Below are 12,284 nucleotides of genomic sequence, written 5' to 3' on the forward strand. Positions count from 1 at the left end.
CCTTTATGTGTGTATATGTTTACCATGTTAATCTTATTTTTAATTTTCAGTTGGAAACGGCAAAGAAAACCTACCATATGGCCTGTAAGGAAGAAAAAATTGCATCTGCAAGGGAGGCCAACAGCAAAGGAGAAGCGTCTGTCACAACAGACCAGCAGAAGAAACTGCAGGAGAAGGTGGACAAGTGCAAAAACGACGTCCAGAAGGTCAGACAAGCCACAATATGCAGTTTTAAATGAAGACTTTGCTTGTTTTTTCATGCATTTTTTCAGTCTAATGTAAAGAGAAACATTCAAAGTACACATTTAAGTGTTTCTTTTGTCACACCTTATCAGTTTGCGTCTGTAGATTTCAATTACAATGCTTGTTTTCTTACAAATGAGTCATAAATCATCACTTCAGCAGCTATTACATCTACAAACGGGTTTCAAATCTGTATTCTGAACGTTTTTACAGACAGATATATAAATTCATACTGTACATAAACATAAAACATAATATACAATGTTTTTATCTAATAAAACCTGGATGGGAGACCACATGGGAACACTAGGTTGCTGTTGGCAGTGGTGTTAGTGAGGCCAGCAGGGGACACTCAGCCTGCGGTCTGTGTGGGTGCTATTGCCGTTTATTAGATAGGTCAGGTAAGCAATAGTCAACACAGGGGCAAACAGATGTATGCTGGCAATTTAGAGTCGTAGTCAGATACACAGGCAGATGGTCAGAAGGCAGGCAGCGGACAGGGATAAACAGATAAACAAGGCAAGGATCAAAACATGGCGAGTAAGACGAGTAAGTAAGACGAAGGAAACACGTTATAATGCTACTAAACAGTAAACAAGACTCAGCAACACCTGTGTGTTAATGTGCTGGATATATAGTCCATGAATCAGTCTGTGAGCAGCTTCAGCTGTGAGTGTCTAATCAGTGGAGACTTGGAGCAGGTGTGTGTGTGTGTTGCATGACTGAATCTGTAGTCCATTATGAGGCAGGATTGTAGTTCGTGTGAATGTTTTCCAGCAATCCATTGTGGTTAGATCGCTGGTGATAATGACAGCTATACTGTCAGTGAGTGCCGTCTTTCGGATGAGACGTTAAAGCGAGGTCCTGACTCTCTGTGGTCATTAAAAGTCCCATACATGAATGGCCATATACGATTAATTCGCTATATAAAATACACATTACATTACATAAATAAAACAAAATGTAAAAAACATTTGACAAATACGTCAAAAATATAAAACAAGAAGCCTGACTTTCTCCAGTGTTCAGATTTGTGTTCTAGAAATGTCTGCAAATTAGCACATATTTAATAAACGAATGCTTTATTTGCATATTTAAACATAATGTTTAAGAAAACGTAATATAATTTTGTGATTCCAGTTTTTAAAAACACACTTTTTTTATTAATTTGTAAATAAAGCAATACAAATAGACAAAGAAAGAGAAATATAACAAAACATGCAGAGTGAATAGTATGGAGCATATAAAATAATATGAACAGATAGTAAAAAATAAAATGAATACAAATAAATGCATGAATAAATAATTAAATAAATAATTAATTTATTTTAAAAAACGAAAACAGGAAAAATTGTAATAAGGATAAATAAGTTATAGTAATGATAATAATAATTAAATGATTGATTTATTTGTGTTCCCCACTATCTCGTCCTCTCCCCTTCACCTCTATGACTTATGTTATGAAAGAGATATATTTATATTTGTTACAAATGCCTACGCCCACCCACCCACACACACACACACATACAAGGAACCAGGGCTTAATTTGTGCTGGAACACGCCAGATCCGGAACCTCTGAAATCTGATCCAGAACCTCATTTTACCGATCCCCCTCCTCAACCGCCCTTCTCCCCCATCTGCTGTTCACTTTTGTTTTCTTCCGCGACTCCCCAACCCTCTTCACTTCCGCAACACTAGGGGTGTCAAAATTAATTGTTTCTTCGGTGCACCGCAATGCAGACGCGGACAATTCGGTATCGGATCAGTAATAATCATAACCGGTTATTATGTACTGACATCATTTATCTCAAATGCGCTATGCCTCCGTAGCTTACTATGGCGAGGGAGGCGAGCGCGAGTATTTACAATGCTTAAAAATGTAGGAACTGTGCACAATTTCACTGCTTATGTGTTTTGTTGACTGTCTTTCACTGAAACGTACAGCAGAAGCCATTATTTTACTTCGATTGAAAATGAAAGTAAACTCCATTTCTCTCTTTCTCTCTCTCTCACTGTGGGCCCATTTGACCTGCTGGCGTGATGTTTCCTCTACTCTCAGCTGTTACAGCGATACTTCTGGATACAGACACGAGCGCGTGCCTGCAGAGTTTTTTCCACCATGCATCAACTGTGATCGCTGCTGCCGCTTATAAGTGTCACTCATCTGTGAAGAGCGCAGCGCGCAAGAGCCAATCGCAGCCCTTTTTATTGAGCGTGTGACCAATCAAAGGGGTGTGAGAGAACTTGGTAGACAAGGCTCAGAAAGTGAACGGGATATTTATATTTGTTTATTTGCTATAAATGCTCGTGGTACAGTTTATATATCTGACTGTTTGTATTAAAAGACAAAAATGTATTACAAATAGTATATAAATATAAATATATTTCTACATTTTAATACAAGAATTGCCGCTGTGAAAAAAAATATAAAACTGTGTATGGAAAGCATCGTCAATGCACTATGATGCACTGAGATATCGAATTGAAACTGAATCGTATCCGAACACCATAAGCGACACCCCTCCGTAATCCACAAGTTAGATTCATACTTGGCATCCACCGCACCAACACTCCACTAGCTCTCCTCTTTCATGCGCGACACCTCTATATCCTCGAGTAACATGCCCGATCCGTTACCCTGATCTGTTCCGGGACCTCGCAATCCACAAATTAAGCACAGCAAGTAACACACATAATATAAATCATTCATTCATTCATTTTCTTTTCAGCCTAGTCCCTTTATTAATCATGGGTCGCCACAGTGGAATGAACCGCCAACTTATCCAGCATATGTTTTACGAATACCCTTCCAGCTGCAACCCATCACTGGAAAACATCCATACACACTCATTCACACATATACACTACTGACAATTTAGCTTACCCAATTCACCTATAGCGCACGTCTTTGGACTGTGGGGGAAACCGGAGCACCCGGAGGAAACCCACGTCAACACAGGGAGAACATGCAAACTCCACACTCTAACCCAGGCGACGCTTTAAACAGAGAACTTCTTGCTGTGAGGTGACAGCGCAACCCACTACACCAGCGCGCCGCCCATCATAAATCATATTTAAAACTATTAATATTCATAATCAGTGGTAATAAAGATGATATTCTTTAGTAAAGTAAGTAATAATAATGAGTAAAATGTTAAAATAATAAATAAATAAATAAATAGGTAAATCTCACTGCATAAACAAACCAATGCTGTTTACACACATACGATTACAATAATGTCAACTAAACCTTTTCTTGTTGGCCTACTGAATGCAGCTTATTTGTGGCCCTCCTTCTTTCCATGGTGTATTTAATGTCAATTAATGTTGGCCTTTTTGTGAAACTACTCATCTCAAATAGTCGAGCACAACAGACGCAACAGACGGCAGTAATGGAAATGTCCTGGAGCAGTTTGATCCGCTATTCATTACACCAGCAGCTCCATCATCTCCCCAGAGCTTACTTTCATATCACAGCTCTGCCTTTGAACACTTAATGGGGAACAACAGAGGGACGTTCAATAAATGGCCCTGAAAAGCACCGTACAGCCAATTCATTAGCCTTTAACCTCAGCCAGCATCCATTATCCACACTTAACCCAGAGTCCCAGAGGAGTCAGCGGACTGCAAAAGACATGCTGGATGTTTGACTGATGCCTGGAGAAATCTCCCCATTTATTGATGTTATATAATTAAGTATGCAAGTGAGACAAATGTTTCATCCCAAAATTGACCCTGTTTTTGTAAGTGATTAAGATTATTGGGCTTAATTTGCATGACAGTTAATTAGATTTTACAAATATATATTATTAAATGATGTGATTTTGGATATTTTATTGAATCAGCATAATAAAATGTATATAACTTTATAAATAATACATGTTGGATGGAACGATGGATGGATGAATCAATGGATGGGTGAATGGATGGATGGCAGATAGACAGATGACAAACAGGTAGAAAAAAGAAAGAAAGAAAGAAAGAAAGAAAGAAAGAAAGAAAGAAAGATGTATGGATGGATGGATAATGTGGGTGGGTGTATGGTTGGATAGACAGATGACGGACGGATGAATAGATGGAATGTTTGCTTAGGGATGGATGGATGAATATAAGGGTGGATGGATGCATGGATGGATGGATGGACGGAGGGAGGGAGGGATGGATGGATGGATAGATAGATGGAATGTTTGTTTGGGGATTGATGGATGGAAAGACAGATGGACTGATAGATGGACGGATGGATTTCTGGATGGGTGGAGGATGGATGGTTGGATAGACAGACTGATGAACGGACGGACAGATGGATGGATGAACAGATGGATGGATAGATGAAATGTTTGCTTGGCGATGGATGGATGGATGGATATATATGTGGGTGAGTGGATGGATGGATGGATGGATGGATGGATGAATGGATAGATAGATAGACAGATGGACGAACTGATGGATAGATGGAATGTTTGCTTGAGGATGGATGGATGGATGGATGGATGGATAGATAGATAGATAGATTTTTATTATTCAATTAATATGTTATATTAAATTTTGACATTTGTGAGGCAATTTCCTAAAATATTTGTACATTTACTTATGATCCTATTTGTTTTATCATTAATAAATTCACCCATTTTTATCTTAAATGGATCATGCAATATTTATTTCATTATTAAAAAATTGATCCTGAAACTATGTCTGGATCCACCTTTCTTGGAAACTCTACCTACTGGACATTCTTAGTTTGGAATATACCACAGCCAAAATAAATGGCGCCAGCTAGAAAAACGATAAAATTTTGGTCGAATATGAGAGAGACTGGCAGCACAGTGGCTCAGTGGTTAGCACTGTCTCCTCATAGCAAGAAGGTTGCTGGTTGGAGTCCCGACTTTGTCAGGCATTTCTGTATGGAGTTTGCATGTTCTCCCCGTGTTGATGTGGGTTTTACTCCGTGTGCTCCGGATTCCCCCATAGTCCAAAGACATGTGCTATAGGTGAATTGGGTAACTGTATATGATATGTTTCAATCCTGATTTTGTACCTATTATTGCACTATTACTGCTTTTATTATATTCTACTCTTCTGTTGGGTGGATCTCGGGTTTTGTTGTATATAGTTCAAAATCTAAAATGTTCAATAAAAAAAAAAAACTGTATGCAAATTAACTTTGCTGTGATTGGCTCGCCCCTACACATTTGCATAAACTGTGCATCTCACATTACATGCAACAGTTCAGAGGATTAAAATGCTGTTTCTTGTTTCAGGCCAAAGAGAAATACGAGAAGAGCCTGGACGAGCTGAATAAGTGCACACCACAGTACATGGAGAACATGGAGGTGGTGTTCGATCAGTGCCAGCAGTTTGAGGAGAAGAGGCTGAACTTCCTTCGCGAGGTGCTTCTAGATACCAAACGCCATCTCAATCTCACCGAGAGCCAAAGGTCAGCGGCGAATTACTCGTCTGATCTATTAATAAGCATAATGCATTCAGAAATGTACTGCTTTTCTGCTTTCTCATGTTTTTCGATGTCATTTAGGGCACTGTTGTTGACAAATTAAACATTACGCTTAAAAACACGTACCATAGTTTGTATAACAATATTTAGAGATAGTTCACACACAAATGAAAACTCCCCATTACCATTCACTGCCATTATACACTCACTGGCCGCTTTATTAGGTACACCTGTTTAACTGCTCATTAACGTATATTCTAATCAGCCAATCACATGGCAGCAACTCAATGGATTTAGGCATGTAGACATGGCCAAAATATCCAATGAACGGCAGTTCTGTGGGCGCAAATGCCTTGTTGATGCCAGAGGTCCGAGGAGAATGGCCAGACTGGTTCCAGCTGATAGAAAGGCAACAGTAACTCAAATAAGCACTCGATACAACCGAGGTCTGCAGAAGACCATCTCTGAACACACAACACGATGAACCTTGAGGAAGATGGGCTACAGCAGCAGAAGACCACACCGGGTGCCACTCCTGTCAGCTAAGAACAGGAAACTGAGGCTACAGATCGCACAGGCTCACCAAAATTGGACAATAGAAGATTGGGGAAACATTCGGATGGTAGAATTTGGCGTCAGCATCATAAAAGTATGGATCCATCCTGCCTTGTATCAATGGTTTAGGCTGGTGGTGGTGTATTGGTGTGGGGGATATTTTCTTGGCACACTTTGGGCCCATTAGTACCATGTGAGCATCGTGTCAACGCCACAGCCTATTGTTGCAGACCATGTCCGTCCCTTTATGACCACAGTGCACCTATCTTCTGATGGCTACTTCCAGCAGGATAACACGCCATGTCAAAGCGTGAATCATCTCAGACTGGTTTCTTGAACATGACAATGAGTTCACTGTACTCAAATGGCCTGCACAGTTACCAGAGCTCAATCCAATAAAGCACCTTTGGAATGTGGTGAAGATTCGCATCATGGATGTGCAGCCGACAAATCTGCAGCAACTGCTTGATGCTATCATGTCAATATGGACCAACATTTCTGAGGAATATTTCCAGTACCTTGTTGAATCTATGCCATGAAGGATTAGGGCAGTTCTGAAGGCAAAATGGGTCCAACCCAGTACAAGTAAGGTGTACCTAATAAAGTGGCCAGTGAGTGTATGAATCACAAAGGATTCAGCTAAAAATCTTCTTTAATTCTGATGAAAAGAAGTCACCTACGTCTTTGATGACCTGCTGTGGGTGAGTAAATTAACAGGAAGTTTTCATTTTGGGATGAACTACTCCTTTAAGAGCACAACTGTTTTCAGCATTGATAATATTAATAAATGTTTCTGGAGTTCAAATTAGCGTATTATAATAATTTATGTATTATGTATGTATTATGTGATATTAAACACTTGAGTAATGATGCTGAAATCCAGCTATAATTCACAGTAATTAATAAGATTTTAAAATATACTTCAATGGAAAGCTAAATGCAGTCCTAGCTCACATAAGACTTATTATAGACTTATATAATTTATGATATGGGTGTAATTTAACATTTATAATCACATTTATACCGTGAAATAGACCTAGAAATATGAATTAGGAGGTTATTACCTGTTCTATAGATTTGCCATTGTGTTTTGAGGAAAAAAAAGTGCTCATTTGTGTTTTATTTAAAAACTATTTTATAATTTGTCTTTAAATTTTCAACTAAGAATGTCATGATTTAGTCCATTTATTTGCAGAAAATGAGAGAAGGTCAAATATATATAAAGAAATTCAAATAAAACCAATATTTCATGTTTTTGAGACCTTAAATCTTGGGAAGTGGAGCTATTTATCATATGTTAATAATAACTTTGATGTAACTTTGAACTTTGGTCTCTTCATATTTTAAAGAGCTGTATGTATACTGGACTATATGCGCATTTTTATTTGGGATGAGGTTGGTTTTGTACATACTTCGATTTGATTGAAGCAAGTCAGTAATTGTTTTAGTTTTTTTTTGTAAGAAAAGCTACCATATCATGCAGTCACATAATAATCTCTATATCTGAAACTGTACAGCTATGCCACAGTGTACCGGGAGCTGGAGCGCACCATCGTCTCGGCCAGCGCTCAGGAAGACCTCAAGTGGTTCAGTAGCGTCCATGGACCCGGCATGCACATGAACTGGCCACAGTTTGAGGTAAAACACAGCCTGTGACAGCACTGAGAATGTACAACACTGCAAAGAAAAAAGAGTTTTTGTTTTGGTTCATTCATTCATTCATTCATTTTCCTTCAGCTTATTCCCTGATTTAGTCCAAATATCTAGATATGCATGTCAAGAAGCATTTTCCAGACATATAACAATATTGTTTTCTTTTCAGAAATAGTATGTTGAAATTAAGTGAGTTTTTCTTTAAAACTAGCAAAATAGTCTTATTCTTTTGAAGCGAAAACAAGATTATTTAGTAGACCCCATTTGCTGATGGGGAAAACTCTCTTAATGGGGAAAAACTCTTTTAATTTTGACTTGATATGACTAAAATAGAGAAAAAATGTCTTGTCTACACTGTAAAAAAAGATCTCTTAACTAACTATTTTGTGGTTCACTTTGTGTTTTTTTGTTCATTTACTAGTGTAAATTGCATTATGGAATGTTGATCTGTCGACTTTTGATATTAAAAATTCAACTCCACAGTTTAACAGAGTGACTTTTATTAGCATTAATTAAAAATTAATTAATAAATAACTGAAAAAGTACTGGCAGTTTGTTACCAGGTTTTTGTACTGTAATTTACAGCACAAACCCAGACAATATATATCGTTAAACTATTAAAAATGTCAACAAAAGTCATTTTTCAAAATGTTCAGCATCAAAAGCTTTTGGAGGAAAGACCAAGATCCCATAAACAAATTCAAAAGCATAAATAAGTGAAAAAAAAACTTGAATGACCGAACATGGAAACTGTTATTTACCAATATGTTTACAGTGTAAAAATGCCTCTTGATTTAAGAATTTTTAGATATTTGGACTAATAATGAACGAATGAATGAATAATTGAATAAATGAATGAATGAATAAATGAAGGAAAAAATAATGAAGAAATGAATGAAAGATTTAATGAATAATTGAATGAATTAATGACTAAATGAATAATTGAATGAATGAGTGATTGAATGAATAATTTAATGAATTAATGAATGAATGGATGGTATAATGAATGATTGAATGAATAATTGAACGAATGAATAATTGAATGGACAAATAACTGAATGAATGATTGAATGAATGAATTAAGGAATGAATGAATGCATAATTGAATGAATAATGCAATGACTGATTGAATGAATAATTGAATGAGTGAAGAATTGATTAATTGAATGAATAGATGATTGAATGAAAGAATGAATAAATAATTGAATTAATAATTAAATAAATGAAAGAATGAATAAATAAATGAATGAAGGAATAATTAATTTAATGGAAAAATGAATGAATGATTGAACAAATGAATAATTGAATGCATAAATAACTGAATGAATGAATAACTGAATTAATGAATAATTGAATGAATAATGCAATGACTGATTGAATGAATGAAGAATTGACTAATTGAATGAATGGATAATTGAATGAAAGAATGAATGAATAATTGGATTAATGATTAAATTACTGATTGAATGAATAATTGAATGAATGAATAATTGAATGACTGACTGAATGAATAAATAAATAATTAATTTAATTAATGAATGAATTAAAAATTGAATAATTGAATCAGTAATTGATTTAATGATTGATTGAATGATTGATTGATTAACCGAATGAATGAATGAATGAATGAATGATTAATTTAATGAATGAATGAATAAAAAATGTAATGAATGAATGAATGAATGAATAATTGAATGAATGAATAATTGAATCAGTGATTGAATGAATGATTGAATGAATAATTGAATGAATTATTGAATAATTAAATGAATAAATTAATGAATGATTGAATAATTGGTTTAATGAATAAATAATTAAAAGAATGAATAATTGATTGAATGAATAATTGAATTAATTAATGAATAATTGAATGAATAAATTAATGAATGAATGAATAATTGAATGATTGAATGAATGAGATATTTGGACTAGAAACCAGACAAGTAAAGAATTTTTGAACAACACATAGCAGTTGCTAAACTCTTCTGTCTCTGAATCAGGAGTTCAACCCAGACCTGAGCCACGCCATCAGTAAGAAGGAGAAGGTGAAGAGGAACCATGATGGAGTCACACTCACTCAGGTCACACACGGTGCGGAGCACGGCACACCGCAGACTGGAGACCGGGGCAGGTGCTGACACTTCATAATAAATTCAGATTTAATTCTATAGTGCTTTTTACAATCTAGATTGTCTCAAATCAGCTTAATATAGATGAGGAAAAGAGAGTAAAAGCCAGGATATTTCAAATTGTTTAACTGAGACTGCTCGCTTCAGTTTAGTATAAATGTCACTGAGTTCAGTTTAGTTCAGTGTAATGCAAAATCAACTCCTGCAATGCACAGCTCCACCAGTCCCAAACAAGCAAACCAGCTTCTCTGCTATTTAACCACCCAGGTAGCAAAGAATTCTGGCCCAGATTTGGCATAAATCTGGCACAGAAGGCATTCATCCGGCAGTGGCATACAGCATGTGGGCCAAACATGGGCCTGGTTTGGCAGAGGTGTCACCGTCTTTAAGGCGGCACACAATACTTGGGCCAGATGTAAAATGTAGTATTTGGCCCAGATGTTAATAATTGATATATGGGCCATGTGAGTCTGGTCTATCTTGACCCATAAAAAACACATTTGAATTATTTTCAAATAAAAATAAAAAATTCTACCTATCAGGTCGCTTCGAGGAAAGGCACGCCCATAGCACGCCTAAAGTGCAGTGATTCATGGGTTTATCAATTTCATTGCAGTCGTGACAACATATCTGGCCCAGTTCAGGCTCAGTTATGGGTTATTAAATTGGCTAAGACTTGGCCCAGATTTGGTCCATGTTTGGCTCTTGTCTGGAAGCACAGACTTGGTCCAGTCATGTACTGTAATTCACTGCGGCATGTGGGCCAAGCAACAGCTGATTGTGTGGGCCAGAGCTGGGCCAGAGATATTTTGCTACGTGGGCATAGAATCATTGACTTTTGGGAATATCCTGGAAGTTTAAAAGGTCTATCATTCCAGGCATTGAAAGTGTAAACTAGAAACAATTGTGATTGTGTAAACAATTAATTGTTAATCACATTGATCAATGAGCTTTGCTTTTCATTATCGTTCAGCCGTTTTTCAATGCTATTTTATTTATTTCCCACTTGTCAGCCGGTACTTAAACTCAGTTACCAGTTTGTACCTGTTAAAAACAAACGACCTGTTGAAGCTCTCTCTCTCTCCCTCTCTCTCTAAAAAAAACCCTCCCCCTCTGTCCTCTAGCACTAAATTCTCTGAGTACAAACAGTTTGCTTGTATAATTAGCACTTTTTGTGTCTGTTGTAGAGTGACACGCTGGCTCAGTGGTTAGCACTGTCGCCTCACAGCAAAAAGATCAATGGTTCAAGTCCCGGCTGGGTTAGTTGGCATTTCTGTGTGGGTAAAAATCTCCCACAGTCCAAACACATGCGCTATAAGTGAATTGAATTAACTAAACGACTGTAGTGTATGTGTGTAAGTGAGAGCGTATGGATGTTTCCCAGTGCTGGGTTGTGGCTAAGATGGCATCCACTGTTTAAAACATATGCTGGATAAGTTGGTGGTTCATTCCACTGTGGCAACCCCTGATGAATAAAGGGACTAAGTTGAAGGAAAATGAATGTGTGTATTGCCTTTTCACAGAGCCGTATCTATCACAACTTAAGGTCCATCCATCCATCCATCTATTTTCTTTTTGGCTTAGTGTCTTTATTAATCTGGCGTCGCCACAGCGAGATGAACCGGCAACTTATCCAGCTGTGAATACCTTTCCAGCTGCATTGGCAAACACCCATACACACTCTTTCATACACATACACTACAGCCAATGTAGCTTATTCAATTCACCTATAGCGCATGTATTTAGACTGTGGGGGAAACCAGAGCACCCAGAGGAAACCCATGCCAATATGGGGAGAACATAGAAATTCCAACTGACCCAGCCGGGGCTTGAACCAGCGACCTTCTTGCTGTGAGGCGATCGTACTACCTGAATGAATGAATGATTGAATGAATGAAAGAATGATTGATTGAATGAGTGAATGAATGATTAAATGAATGATTGAATGAATGAATAATTGAATGAATGAATGAAGGAATAAATAATTAAACAAATGAATAATTGAATGAATGAAGGTATAATTGAATGAATTATTAAATTAATTATTGAATTAAGGAATTATTGAATGAAAAAATGAATGAATGAATAGTTGAATGAATGAGTTATTTAATGAACTAATGAATGAATAATTGAAAGAATGAAGGAATGTATGAATTGATTAATGATTGAATGAATAATTGAATGAATGGAATGAATAATTGAACAAATGAATAATTGAATGAATGAAGGAATGATTGAACAAATTAATAATTGA

General features: G+C 36.7%; 1 protein-coding gene across 3 annotated transcripts in view; it reads left to right on the forward strand.

The window, feature by feature from the left end:
* Positions 1–12,284, forward strand: part of pacsin1b (protein kinase C and casein kinase substrate in neurons 1b) — a 72,353-nt gene that overhangs the window by 55,730 nt on the left and 4,339 nt on the right. For all 3 annotated transcript variants that reach the window (XM_056460580.1, XM_056460579.1, XM_056460581.1), the window contains exons 5-8: positions 51–206; positions 5,503–5,678; positions 7,766–7,886; positions 9,902–10,032. In XM_056460580.1, the coding sequence (XP_056316555.1) occupies positions 51–206; positions 5,503–5,678; positions 7,766–7,886; positions 9,902–10,032 (584 nt within the window). The remainder of the gene's footprint in view (positions 1–50; positions 207–5,502; positions 5,679–7,765; positions 7,887–9,901; positions 10,033–12,284) is intronic.

Source organism: Danio aesculapii, chromosome 6, assembly GCF_903798145.1.
Source record: "Danio aesculapii chromosome 6, fDanAes4.1, whole genome shotgun sequence".
Lineage (NCBI taxonomy): Eukaryota > Metazoa > Chordata > Actinopteri > Cypriniformes > Danionidae > Danio > Danio aesculapii.